The 14,649-nt window shown below is 37.1% G+C and overlaps 1 protein-coding gene across 1 annotated transcript in view; it reads left to right on the forward strand.

Moving 5' to 3' along the window:
- Positions 1-12,046, forward strand: part of ABCA13 (ATP binding cassette subfamily A member 13) — a 179,713-nt gene extending 167,667 nt beyond the window's left edge. Inside the window, exons 53-55 of the mRNA XM_042048864.1 lie at positions 2,680-2,785; positions 3,635-3,772; positions 5,257-12,046. Coding sequence (XP_041904798.1) covers positions 2,680-2,785; positions 3,635-3,772; positions 5,257-5,346 — 334 coding nt within the window. The 3' untranslated portion in view covers positions 5,347-12,046. The remainder of the gene's footprint in view (positions 1-2,679; positions 2,786-3,634; positions 3,773-5,256) is intronic.
- Positions 12,047-14,649: the final 2,603 nt, after the last annotated feature.

Below are 14,649 nucleotides of genomic sequence, written 5' to 3' on the forward strand. Positions count from 1 at the left end.
TTCCATTGCCTCAGTGCACTGCTGAAAGCAGCTTGCTGATTATAGCATGGGGAAATGTTTATTGCTGATCAGCTTACTCTATATGGGGAGCTCTTGTACTAAAATGAATTATAAAATCAAGGTATAAAAGCATCATAATTTGACTAGCCAAAAGAAGAAAATCTTTTAAAGCTTTTTATTGGTGCCATGCTGGTGTTTATGCCACTCACAGTTTAGAACTAAACCAAAGTTGCACAGACTCCTCTGTCTTTGCTAATCAGAATTTTGATTCATTTTCTTTGGAAACTTCATTGCATACAGCAATTTCATTTTATGAGACTGTTGAATGTCTCCATAAACCAGCATTTTTCAGACTGTAATTCAATGGTCGTTGTATAGAAATGCCAAAAAACTGATCAGAATCAATGATCTCTTGTAAAATGTTGCCTCAGGTTAGCTGTCAACTAAATTGAATACCCTTGTTAACTATATCCATCTTTGTAACAACTTTTTTTATTGTCACATGTATTTTTTTCAGGGATGATGCTATGCATTTAAAACATTTAATTAGAGATCTATTTAAGTATCAGTAAATCATTGCAAAGCAAATCTGCCAGACTCTGCTTTGGATTCCACCTAATTCTAGATCTCTTTGGTGTATCAGCACTGTTCATTTGTCAGGCTACACTGTCCAGTGAATATTTAGTACCCTGCAGTCTGGACTCAATACAATTTAGTTCATGAAACATCCTTCAGGAGCCAACAGATAGGACACTGCATCAGGATGTTTCTTACTCCATTTGAAGCAGTTCAGTGGTTGCATTTGACTACAATAAGAAATAAGCCAAAACCCAACCAAAGAAAAAAACCCAACAACAAAAAAAACAACCCACAAAAAAACCCACAAACCAACCAAAGGCTAAAAAACTCTACACCCATTTATCTGTAATAGGGCTTTTCATTTTTATGCAGAAGCTGCCACTGTTTTATGCTACACAAAAAATTGGGATTTTCTTTGAGATCCTTGGAAATTGTATTTTGAATTCATGTGAAATTCTCAATAAAATAAAACTGCAGTCTATTTTTTTTCATTGTGGAAACTTGCAGTGCTCTTAAATAAATCCAGACTATTCCCTTATAACAACAGAGGTTCTGACCCAATGCAAAATAAAAGTTAAAGCCCTTACATTGCAATAGACTTATAGGTGAGAAACATGTGGTGTTTCATGTGGAATATTTTGCTGGGAGTCACTTATGCACTGGTTTAACTGGGCATATATCTCAAAATAGTTCTTTCTATCTTTTATTACCTTTTGATTGATAATCTGTAGACATTCTTTTATGTATTGGAATAGGGCAACATTGTAGAGTGTGCTGTGATATATCCTCTGCTTTGATGACATGAAAATGTGCCTCTCACCAGTCAGACCCAATTAACCCAGCTGCTGCCCTGAATCATGAGTTGTACACAGGAAAGACACAGTAGAGGAGGGTTTTGGCACAAGGGTGTATTACAGAGGTAATCATTAGGAACCAAACCACTGGACTAAAGGATTTGGCAATGAGTGATTGAGACACTGGAGAATGAAGAAAAGGGAGTTATGCTGGAATGAAGGATGTGGGAGTGGTGGTCAGTGGGAAGACAGAGGAAGTGACAGGTTTCTGGGGGGACATGGGCAGTGCTGCCCAAGCTCCCTGTCCCCCATTCAGCTCTGCCTTTCCATTGCTCACTGGCAACAGGGAACAGCAGGGGCAGTGGAAAGCTCTTCTGATGTGGCTCCTGCTGGTGTTTTTCCCTAGCAATTAACCAAGAAGGAGAGCCCAAAGGAAGGAGGACATGTAGCTGCAAAGGAGGGAAAGGGTGCAGCACAACCCTTTTTTGCTCCATGCCTCTACTCAGCTCTGCCCATGCACCCCAGTCTGGGGACTGGTGCAGCACAACGTCCATTGCTTAAGAAATGTGCATGAGAACACAGTTGTCATTTCAATGTTCACTGGTTTATTGCAACTTTCCCAAATAACTATCAGCAGTGAGTAAAGCTAATAAAAAAGATAGTGTTGATTAGATTGCCTGTACTTAACTTTTATCACATTTGTGTTGAGAAAGAGAAGTTAATTTCTTAAATTATTCTGAGAGAGATTGAATGGTCATAGAGCCAAAGAAAATTTGTTAACTTTGCTGTATCCCTAAATATCCCTACACTTGCCTTTGCATATCTGTAAAACACCGTTGTACTGACACTGCTGAAACTTGCTTTTGGACACACAGTTTTGTTAACAGATTTGAAAAATAGTGATACACACCCATTTTTCTCATTAGAAAAGTCAAAGGATTTTTTTTTCTTTTTCTGTATATGATTGGTAATCTTCATAGCTTTATACTGACCACTCAAAGCAACAAAGCAATTAAAGCATAGTTTACTTAACAGAAGTACCTTAAGTAACATCAGGTATATTGGATAGTGAAACACACTGTAGTAACTAAAATTAGGCATAACACATTTTTTGTCTCTGTTATCATTAATTTAACAACTTTCTCATTGGAATTCTGTAGGTCAATAGTATAATAGTAAAATCACAATGATAATGCAGTAGGCATACGTGATATTTGATATAATCACAGGAAAATCAATTGAACCAAATGTTCTTCTTGTCTTCATGGCATCTTCTTGGATTTATGTTTCTGTGTCTCATTCCCAGGTTTGGAGATGGTTATTCTGTCAAGGTTTGGCTTAGCAAAGAAATAAGTTATGGAAGAATGATTTTGGATTGTCTACAACTGCACTTTCCCGGAACACGGTTTAAGGTACAGCTAAAACTCCTTGTTGTAGTATATGGCAGGATTAATTTGGGGCTGGTAAGAACAGTATGTACATGTTTGGATATTTACATGTTTGGATATAAAGTACATATAAATATCCCTTTTATTTTTCTATTAGGCATTTCATAAAAATTGGACTTGTGATGCCATACAGGCATTTAGGCAACATAAATAGAAAGGCCTTTTCTCTGAGTGGAAATTTCCTTTTGCTTTTATTATTGATGAAGTTGAACTCAAATTTGTATTCACCTGAAGTAGGACTATAGTGTACTCACTGAGAGTATTTGCTTTGATTACTTTCTGATAAGGTCCAGAGTTGATAAGTCTCAGCCTTTACTGAGATTCTTTGATTTAATACAAAGCCTTATAAAAGACATGTAGCAATTACATTTCCATAAATACTCTCAAAGTCTTTAACTGTGCTTAGGAAAAGAATCATGAAAAGCTATATCTATCTTAGATATGAACATCTTTGTGTATATGTTTATGAGTCTGTATTGAGCTCAGACAGCTGTGTGTCTGTATATGCTCAGCCTTTTCCCAGACTGCATCGTAGCAGCACTAGTCTGTTGGATTAAAATTTCCCTAAAGTTTTATTTCTTTTATGAGATTAACAAGCTGTCACTTCAGAATACACACAAAATCTGTGCTCTCAGTCTGAACTGTTCTTTGTGCCATGAATGTAGACAAAATATGTTCTCTTTTAAAAGCTCGTATTTTCCATATTAATCTGCAATGAGAGCCTACTGAAGTTAGACTGATTATAAGCAAGTGCAGCTTCATCACAATGTGCATTCACTTTTATCTGGTTTTATAATCTTTGCTTGTTTTCAGGGGCAACATCTTAATCTGCTCGAATACCACGTACCACAAAGTCAGGGATGCTTAGCAGAGCTCTTCAGAGTCCTAGAGAATAACAAAGCTTTTCTCCAAATCAAACACTACTCCATTAGCCAAACCACATTAGAGCAGGTATTTTATTAATTTTCTTTGTTTTATTCCTAGCCCCCATACTTTCTCAGCCACTATGCCTTTTTTTTGTTGTTGTCTAAACGTGCTGTGTATTATGTTTATTGATGTAGTAGAATACCATTTGCTGAGCCACCTGAATATATGCAATACTCCAGCAGTTCCAGGCCATCTCAGGTCACACAGTAATTCCATGTCTCACACTGCTTTTATACTGGAGGTGAGCTAGTAAAAGCATCACAGCAAGCCACACACTTGTAGTGTGCACAAGCATAATCTGTGCTTAGATGCATCTGGTTGGATGACAAGGAGGGACTGTGAACTGCCACCTCCACAATCCAAAAGCTGGGATCTTACTAATGTCCTTGAACAGGCTGAACCAGTCTCTGTAAATAGTGGTAAACTTTAGACTTTCAGAACATTTTCCTTTGAGAATTTTAAGTGCACAGACAGAAGAGATCTGACTGCTAAAGACCATGAAATCCTATTGTGAGAAAAGGAAGAACACATTGATGGCAAGCATGGGATTTCTGGGTGATCGTGATGTGTTACAGCATCTTCATATGCAACTGCTTGTTATTCATTCTGCAAACTGAGAGTTACATCTAGTCAAAATATTAATTTTGTATGATTGATGGTGTGAACTTGTTCCTTTTTCCCATGTGCAAATCATTATTGAAGTATTCTCCTCTGAGCTGGACTACTAACTACTTGCAAATGATCTATTCGCTGAATGACTGCATGTAAGATAATTTCAGCCTATTTCTTCAGGCATTGTTCACTCAGGTTTACTTTGTCTCCATTTTTCACAGTGATGCATCACCTCAGACACCTACCACTGCTTCTTCTCCCTGACTGTCAGTCAGTTTTAAACAGGAAAATAGTTCTTCACAGTAACAAACACACTTATAATGCACCCCAAGTTTGTTTGCACATGAAGAGGATCATTTGAATAAAGAAAAGCCTTTTTTCCCTCTACATTCCTTGCTGTCAAATAGTTGTGTGATTAAAACTGAAACAAGTATTTCTGTAGTAAGATCTGTGTTTAAAAAAAACCAAAAAAATTCAAGGAGGCACATTAGTTGTTGAATCAGAAGTATGCTTTCACCTTGAAACATTTGCACCCTCATCTGTGATATTTATTGGCAGAAACAACAGACTCAGATTCTTTAGGTGTGTCATTCAAAGACAATTAAAACCATTGTTTCCCATTTAATTGTGCATAAAATGTAATTTTCATATCTCAGTAACTCATTTTACCATAACTTTTATCATCTATCAACCCCTGTCTTAGCTGGAGAGGGCAAGAGGGATTATGTCTAGAATTTGTAAAACAGGTTTTTAGAGGGCTTCCCTCAACATGTGTTATTAATTATTTTGTCAAAAAAGCTTAGAAGGGCAGCTAAAAAATATCATCACCTATATCACCAAAGTCTGGATTCAAGTACTGTTGTTTTGAAAATTCTACTTTTTATCATTTCTTACAGGTATTCATTAATTTTGCTACCCAACAACAAAGAGTCTCGCATTCTTCACAAGGATCTCCTGTTGTTCATCATGATCATGTCCCAGTCTAGGCTCAGAATGGGATACAGCTTCAACATAACACCTGTGTGTGTGTGTGAGTTTGATCATATATACACACAAGTTGCATGCAATAACTTTTCAAATGTGAACAATTCGTGTGTAAGAAACAAATAGTAGAAGCAGAGTTGAGTAGTCCTCTGTAGGCTAGAAGGAATGGTACTAGCTCTTGTTTAAGCAAGAAACTGATTATATGCAGACCAAAAATCTGCCAAAAATAATCCTTTCTTAATGTAACTGAAATTTAAAAATACTAATGGTCTAATTAATGTAGGAAAAAAAAAGGCTGATCTGAAATGTCCGTGCATAGTAGATTTTTTTTTGGTGGTGGCTCTGCATTCATTTGACTATAGTACTTTCTTGCATGCACACTTAATATCTAATTTTTACATGATAAGGCAAGAAAAAACAATTGAATGGTAGCAATAGCTTGGCTATCACCCAATATTTTTATTTAATCACACAAATTGAGAGCCTTTCGACTTCCCTGTTAATTCAGTTCTGTGTTATGACAAGCTAAATTAGCCTTTTTATTTCATAAAGAATGCACTGTATTCCATAAGGCCTTATGCTAAAGAGGTTATTAGTGTACTAACTTAGTCTGCCTCCCAGTTATCTTAAGTAAATTTAACAAGTTTCCATAAATCATACTTGACAATGATCTTTCCCCTAAGCCTGCGGATTGCTGCTGGAAGTATTCTGAAGTACCTTTTTAATGACCTATTTTGTTTTTCTCATCTTTTTGTTTCCTTTTCTTTCAAAAAGAATGACAAAATGCTGTTTAATGGGAATGTTAAAGGAAAAGAAGGTAAACTTTCAGAGAGTGACCAATAAACTTCTCAATAAATATGTATTAAGTTAGATACTTCAGACAAGGCCACAGTTTTCAGCCTGTACTTGTGTAAAATAAGTATAGGCTGAATATGAAAATTTAATGAATAAAAAGTCCTTGCATATTGTGCCTGGAGAAAAAAAAGTATGACTCCTTTTTTTAGTAAGTGACTGTCTCATCCAAAACAAGTCTTTGAAACTCTTATGATATTAGCTCATGCCACTTTTACTGGACTATGCTGTCAAATAACAAACTGTAGAACCAGTGACTTAGAAGTTAATTGCTGCAATATGATTTTGGGTGGTCAGGGGAGAGGGAAGTTCACTTGGAGATGGAAGAATTTGATTTTAAATGGCCAATGTTGCAGTGCTGATGCTGTAATTCCCTTCTGTACAATGATGAAATATTAAAAAATATATATTTGTGTTTTAGGCTTTGCAAGCTGACTCAAAAGACTGTTTATTGAGGCTTGATTTGTTCATGTTACTTTGGCCCATTATGCTTTTTTGAAAATCAGGAATTCAGGTTGCCTATTTCTATGAAGATGAAATTAAGTCCTTGAAAAATAAATAAAACCCTGAAGATTTACAAGCTTTTTCTGCATGTACATATGGGTCAGAGTGAGTGAGCTTATGAAAGTGCTTTATCATGAGAATGGCTTGGTATATACAGCCTGCTGCATAATATCAGAACTCTGCCAAGCTACTGAAGATCCAAAGCACCTCGGAACCATTAAATCCCAACAGCCACCACCCTGGTAGAAATGCCACAGCACAATGGGATGTCCATATTTGATGTCAAAACAGTTATCTTTAATTTCTGCATGAGGCTAGGAGTGGAAGGTTTCTAAGGTCCCCAGTTAGAACAAAAAAAGGTCAATTTTACAAAGCAGGGTGTGAAAGAAGTAGGGGACATGAAGGAAAAAAGAAGGCAGAGGCAGGAAACTTGGGCAGATACAGAAGTAAGCCATAATTGAAGTATCCTGCTTAATTACACCACCTCAGGATGGAAGAAACTGAGCGTTCAAGGAGCAGCCAAAGATCTCTGAGTCATAGTCTGAAACCACTCCACTGAAGAACATTTCTGTAGCTCTTACTCAGCTGAAAAACGATAGAAGGGAAGGTGTGGCAGTCATGTGCACAGTAGATTTTATTTTTGTGGTGGCTCTGCAAAGGGCTTCAGGCTTTTTTTTTTTTATTTTTTGCTGGTATGGCTACACCTGTAGATTGCTGATATTATGACTGATTGATTTTCTTTGGGTTTTGTTTTGTTTTTATAAACTAATATCTCTGTCTCAACCCTCACAAGTCCTTAAAAAAATGTAATGTACTCAAGGAAATTTAGGGATTTTGCAAAGGAGATGGTGCCAGTCCTTGCAGTGTGAGGCAGTTGAGCCAAAAGGTGTGATTTGTATGAAATTGTGAAAAGAGTCCTTATTCCTGCTGGGGAAGGGTGTCAGGCAGTTGAATTAATAAAACAATCCTGTGGTTTGCTTTGACCAAGGGAAACATAAAAGCATACACGACTCACTGTGGTGAGACTGAAAAATGGTAGCCTAGCTGAATGCTCAGATAGGGGAGCTTCTTCAAAGCTTGGCTGTGTAAGACTAATTAAATGTCACTTTTTTCTGATTAAAATATGAAAGATTATATTAGTTTAATAGATGAATACAGTAAATAAGGTTTGCTTCAGATTGATGGTTGAGTAAATTCAGTTAACAGTGTTTTTCTTTTTTTAAATTACTTCATATGCATCTCAGGAGACCCAATTTAATTCAGGCAAGTAGCAAACAACGTCAGTCTGCCAAACCTTTATGGGTGAAGAAGGTCAAAATCTAATTGAGTGCCAGTGTACCAGGTTCTGTCTCAGAGGATATTTTCCCTTTCTTTAACCTGTGGCATTCCTAAAGTATGCAAGTTTCAACAAAAGTATTTTGAAGATTTTTGTTTCATTTATTTATTTATTTATCAAAATAAATCACTAAACTAGGAGTCTGGACAGAAAAGGTCAATTATACATTCATGATGAAAGAATCCTTGAATTCGTAATTAGTGGAGAAATATCTCTTCTTTTAACACCTCTGGATTCGGAATCAAACACAGCTGAGGATTTTAAACAATACCTCTCTTGTGTGATTCTTGTTAGGAAAATTTCACTTTATTTCAGCTGGAAATTTCTCTGACTATGAAAGTAAGCCCTTTACCCTGAATGATAAACTAGAATTAAGCTCAAAATTATAAAATTGACTGAATATCTGAAATACTCAACACTAAAGCTGGGGAGATGATATTCATACTTTTAAGGGACTATTCCACAGCCTAAGTCAAAAGAAGGGCTTTGGCCATCCTTTGAGCAGATTGTTTCAGGCCCTCTTTTAATTTTTATACAGTAATAGAATGATGTGACCTAAAATAAACACTAAGAGTGAACTTTAAACCAAAGTATCACATTGTGATACTTTGGTTTAAAGTTCACTCTTAGTGTTTGGGGTGGAGTGGTGTTAGTAGTACTGGACAGAATGGCAAAACTCACAAAGTGTCACTTTGAATATGGCTCCATATTAAATTTCTGTACGGATTTTTCTTCTGGAAAGAACTTATTTCTCTAGTTTGGTTCAGTCGTGACCAGAGATGATAAATTTTGTCCAGGGTAGTGCAAGACGTATAATATGATTTTCAGCAGAGGAATTGGGAATTGGGCCTTTTGAGCTTGCTTGTCCTTGTGAAATTTGAATGACTGGGGTCTGAAATCACATAAATTTGGAAGCTGAATCTGACTCTTACTGGAACTGCCCAACTCCTAGATCTGTCTAAAACCAATTTAGGTAAGGATATTGCTTTCCTGGTCTTTTCCTAGTAAATAGTAAAGCTGACACTTTCTTTGATTCAGTTTAATATGATCTAATCTTTTTATGTCAGCACTTTCAATTTTTCTTTCTTAAGAATAGGGAGATCAAAGCTAGCAGCAAAAAGATCTTACTTGAAATGATTGAGAGCTGACTAGCTCAGACTTACAACAGCTAAAGAGAAAATGTTTCCTGAGTTGTGTATTAGATCCTTACATTACAGGTAGAACTGATGGTGTTGCAGGTGCGATAGGAGTGGGAAGCAGGTACTGAGCAGAAATCACAGCTGTCTCATTCTTGCACAGAAAGCAGCAATCTGCTGCTATCCACGGACCAGGTACTGCTGAATGTTTTAGCAGATGAATTCTCCATGCTGAAAAATGATACGGATCACTGAAAGAAATCAAAGCATCTTTCTTCGTTATTAAATTTTTCTATCACACTGTAATATTGTTCCAGTAGTGCCTTCATGCTTATTGTTACATGGAACTATGTTCTGGGATAAATTCTGGCTCCTTTCACAATGGCCCTGTAAAAGCCATGATCAGAGTCTGCACTGTAGAGGTGTATGCACATCTTTAGCTTATGGTAAAGGTTCATATCTGCTTTCTACTATATACAAATGGAGAAAAAGGGAAATATAAGCTATAGAACCAAAAGTCGATAGGTGAGATTTCCATGTGCAACTGATTTATTCTGATGCCTGAGGTGGCCACCTAAAACACAGAGAATAGACAAGAGTAAGAGAATAAAAGTAGGTATTTATTTGAAAAGCCTTCAAAGGTACACCCTGGGCAGTCAAAAGGCTATATTCAAGATGGACCCTAGATCCTGGGTTCTTCACACTTTTATAAGTTTGGTTCATTTGCATATCAGGATTAATTCTCCAATTATAACCTCTGTTTATGATGTAATTACCCCAAGTTTGCCCCCCCTTCAGAGGCTTTTAGTTTACACGTTTTGGGGCTTGGTGTCCTTGATGTGGAAACCTAGAGAGGCTTGTTATGTCTAACCATCATGAGAGAACAGCAGCTAACAGGCCACAAGAAACTTCAGAGTTACACACTAGGCAGTACAGGATTTGAAAAATATAAAAGTTGAGACCTAAGGCATCAATTCCAGCTACAGAACATCATACATACATAATTTTGCTGCCTGTGTGTGCCATGGGCAAGTTGAAGAAGTGCCTTGGGATTAACTGGCTATGAGGCGCCCAGCAGAAAAAGGTGGGATCCTCTAACGTGCAGTGATGTAAGGTAAGATCAAACGGGAGTCCTTTCACCCTCTTATTGTACAATAAATGCTGGCTAATAGCAAAGTGTAGTGCATAATTCAAGAAAAGTATCAGAAACACTTTCATCCTTATCTTGTGCTGAAACAGACAAATGCAAACTTTATTCTGTATATCATTTTTATACCACTCTTAATTCCTGTTCTACTTACCTTCTTATATGCAAGAACCAGACCCCCAAAAAACCTCAGTGCTTCCCTCAGACTAAAATATTTTGAAATGTGATTCACCTTCCACAAAATGTGAAAGCTTGTGGCATTTTTTTTTTTGTTGATTTTATTGAGAACTGGTTCTTAAGACTTTAATAATTATAGCTGAAGATGTGAGTGAAGGAGCATGTGACATTTATGCCGAATCAAATGGAATATGCATGTAATGTTCTAGCTGAGAAGTTGTAGTCATCTGATACTTTGTAGCTAATGATAATTGTCTAATAAGAAGAACCTGAAATTGTTTTCTTAGAAGTCTGTTATTATAAATAATTCTGCTAGCAATGTGTGAATACAAAATAGATTGAATCTAGCTAAGAGAGTATTCTCAGTATGTGAAAGGTAAGAATCAAGGTCATACACAGCATGTTGAAGTGTTGTGTTGTTGGGGTTTATTTTCCCTTTCAGTGTTAACTATGTGATTAGAAGTGGCACTTGTCAGTGGCCAGCTACCCTCTGAAAATGTTTATTTATGGCCCAGAGCTGAGGCTGTTTACATGCTGGTCATTTAGTAGTCTCTTTTTCTTTTTTACTACCTGCATGTTTTAGATGAACTGGTAATAAAAGTTAATGCATAAAATTATAGAAGCCTTTGCAAGCTGTGCAATTAAAAATAGATTTTCTGGATGTCCAGCAACTGGGTAACATCGAAGTATTTAAGTATTTCTATATAAAAAATGTTTAGTAAATTTTGAAAATAGCCCTTGCGGAAATGTTTTAAAAATTATTGAGTTGTTCTTTGCATGTACTATATAGGCTTCTACCTTAAATCTAAGTGCAAATAAAGGTGTCCATAATTATGTGTTTCTAATTGTGAGATGGATAGATTTAGCTTTAACCCACAACCTTCAGCTGAGAATAGCAGGACCACTGAAGATCTACTATGTGTCTGAACTCAGGGATGGAGACTGACAGCAGACTCTGTGACTCTGCACCTGAAGGGTGCATGTCTCTGCAAAATGTGAAGAGCCCTCTTTTTAACCACTTCAAGGTATTGACTGCAGGAAGAACTGAAAAGCTTCTTGTTGAGAGCCTTGCTCCCTTATGAATACCTGTGGCTGCACATATATAGATGTAGCAGAGAAAGTGCCATAAATTTTCAGGAAGGACGAGATTTTGTCTGGACCAAGGTTGCATTTACTAGGACTTTGCTCAAGATTATTCTTTTAGTAGACTTTAGTATTCTTCTTAGTTATCAATCAGTGTTTTCAGGCTTTGGCTTTTACCCCATGCTGTCAAGTGACAGCTGACTTCATTTTTTCGTACTATGTGTTACACAGGTCTTTAAATAGACCCCAGCTGAAATAGTCTCAGCATCTGAGGAAAATGTTTGCCTTGGTAGATGTTTTCCCTTTTGCTCACTATATTGGTTACCAGATCCTGGATGTGAAAAGCTTCCCCAAAATTGTCACTTTAGGGAGTACTGAAGAGCTGGGAATTTTTCTGTTTCACTTCTGCTAAATCATCAGAGCATTTTCTCTAAATAAATTTACTACTCTCAGAGGGTTCAAAGATACTGATGATGTCTTGCTTATATCCTGCTCAGCACCAGATCTCACACTTGCTCTTATCTGGCATCTTAGAATCATAGAATGGTTTGGAAGGGACCTTAAATATCATCTAGTTCCAACCCCCCTGCCATGGACAGGGACACCTTCCACTAGACCAGGTGCCTCAGAGCCCCATCCAACCTGGCCTTGAACACCTGCTGGGATGGGGCATCCATGGCTTCTTTGGGCAACCTGTTCCAGTGCCTCACCACCTTCACAGAAAAGAATTTCTTCCTAATACCTAATCGAAACCTATTCTTTCAGTCTGAAACTATTCCCTCTTGGCCATCATTACAGTTCCTGATGAAGAGCAGACCTTTGTAGGCCCCTTGTAGGGCTTCTTCAGATACTGGAAGGTTTCTATGAGGTCTCCACACACTTTTTCTCCAGGCTGAAGAGCCACAACTTTCTCAGCCCATCTTTGTAGGGGAGATTCTCTAGTCCTCTTATCAACTTTGTTGGTGTCCTCTAGACTTGCTTCAACAGTTCCATGTCTTCCATCAGAAGGTGCATCAGTAGGTGCCAGGTGAAAAACACCAAGTTCAGGAAGACCTTATAGAAAACAGACATTTCTGTACCATTTCCAAAAATATGTGTATGAGGGTCTATGTATTAAAGAATGTTTCCTAGCAGCTGTGTTCACAAGAACAGCAACTGTTTAAAACATTAGATAATAATCAAGAAGGCAATTTTTGAGTCTATTTGAGCCAACATTCGATATTCAAGGGTGGGAATGAGATTTTCTCTATGTGCCTAATCAGTACTGGGGTTCGAACACGCTTCTTCAATAATTGCAGAAAGTTATGGAGGGCTTTTTGGTAACTAATTTTCATTGTCTCTACAAATTAGAGTTTTATTTGGTTTCATGGGCTAGGGAAAAATATCAGCTTGGCTGCCAGTCTTTCTTCATGTCATTTTGAAAGTGGTGAAAAATGTGGATGTCTCACAGAGAGGTTCTTGTTGACACGATCAAGGTTCCCAATAGTAAAAGAGTCTCAAAATAAATGGTCAGGTTTTAGGGCTTTTTCAATGAGTCCAAACAGTGTTGGGATATCTATACAATTATTTTTTTCTGTTCAATTTTTTAATCTTCTGATACTGGTATAGGTGGGGCTGCAGTTGCCAGTCTGACTGGTGTCCTCAGGTCCACTCTTTCCTTTTGAACTGAATGGGGCATGGAGACATGTACAGAATGCTGCAAGGTGACCCCAGTTGCTGAAGTTCCTGCCTCTGTTGCCATGGAGCATATAAAACGGTTATGACACTGATTTAGATCACAGTAATATAAAGTGACATAAAAGCAAATAGTACATTTACATGTTGCCCTTTGGCATTAATGAAGTCCAGAATGGGTGCAGCAGTCCAAGTCAATTATGTTACGAAGGTAAAGTTGGATGGCAAGAACCATCTCAAAGACAATACCTGCCCAGAAAAGCCACTATGCTAGGTGTAAAATTTTCGTCAAACATATTGTATTCTATTTTCTTGCCAAAACACAATAAAACAAAATATATGACATATTATGCAATAAGTAAAAGGAAATATATTTTAATCAGATATGAATAACAGATTAGAAGAATTTTAAATTCACTTTTATCTTGCTTTGATCTGAAACCAAACTCTGAGCAGCCAGAAACATTAAAGACTTGGAGGAAACAAGGATGACTCATTTTCTCGATTCACATTGAATTGATTTTCTAAAGAAAAGGAGTATGACTTTGAATTATGTGGACCATTTAAAATGTTTTGAGCTGATTTCTCAAAAAGTACACCTGTGTATTAAGAGCATCTGTCATTGTATCAGCATTAGATATGTAGCTAAAACTTTTTCCAGTATTTATTGTTAAGTTATAGTTTTTCCTTCTACATAGCAGTTGGCATAAGTCTTCCTTCAAAGACTTAGGTACATAGCATAACGAAGGAGACAGAACTTCAATTTGAAGTCATGCAAGTAAAAAAAATGTTGGCCTCTTGATCTGTCATTAAAGAATATGACAGTTGATTCAATGTTGAAACTTGAAATAATATTTACATATTAAGACCACTGTTGTCTATGGCAAGCTTGACACAGTAATTTGTAGATATAAAAAAAAAAGAAGAAAAGGCTTTATTTTAATATCCTTCTGATCCGTGATATTCCTGTGTGTAGCAAAAGTAGCTTAAAAAATGTCTTTGAAAACTATGAGAAGCAAGGGCTTTGCTCTTCCCCGTCTCAAATTTGCACAGTGGCAGGAGGATTGTGCTGGTGCAGCAGAAGATTTTGTCTCATTATGCTTTATTGCCATGGGGATGTTTCTAGCTTGCCACTGGCAAAACTCAGACTGGAAAAACAAGAAGTACTAGTTTTCTAGGCTCTGCCCATGTTTGGATCACAGAATGATATTTTCCACAGTAGATTCTGAAGATGCCTATACTGTAAGTACTTCTACTCCTCAGGAAGCTAATTAACACTGTCTTGTCTTGCTAACTTGGCATTTCAGACATGAACTTGTTCCACTGAGGTGCCTGGGAGCAGCATTGTCTTAGGCTAGTTGCAGTTGTGGGCAGTAAGTGTGTTGAGCTGTGTTCA

This window comes from Corvus kubaryi, unplaced genomic scaffold, assembly GCF_017639235.1.
Source record: "Corvus kubaryi isolate FWS band 111438036 unplaced genomic scaffold, C.kubaryi_AGA036_p1.0 68, whole genome shotgun sequence".
NCBI classification, from domain to species: Eukaryota; Metazoa; Chordata; class Aves; order Passeriformes; family Corvidae; genus Corvus; species Corvus kubaryi.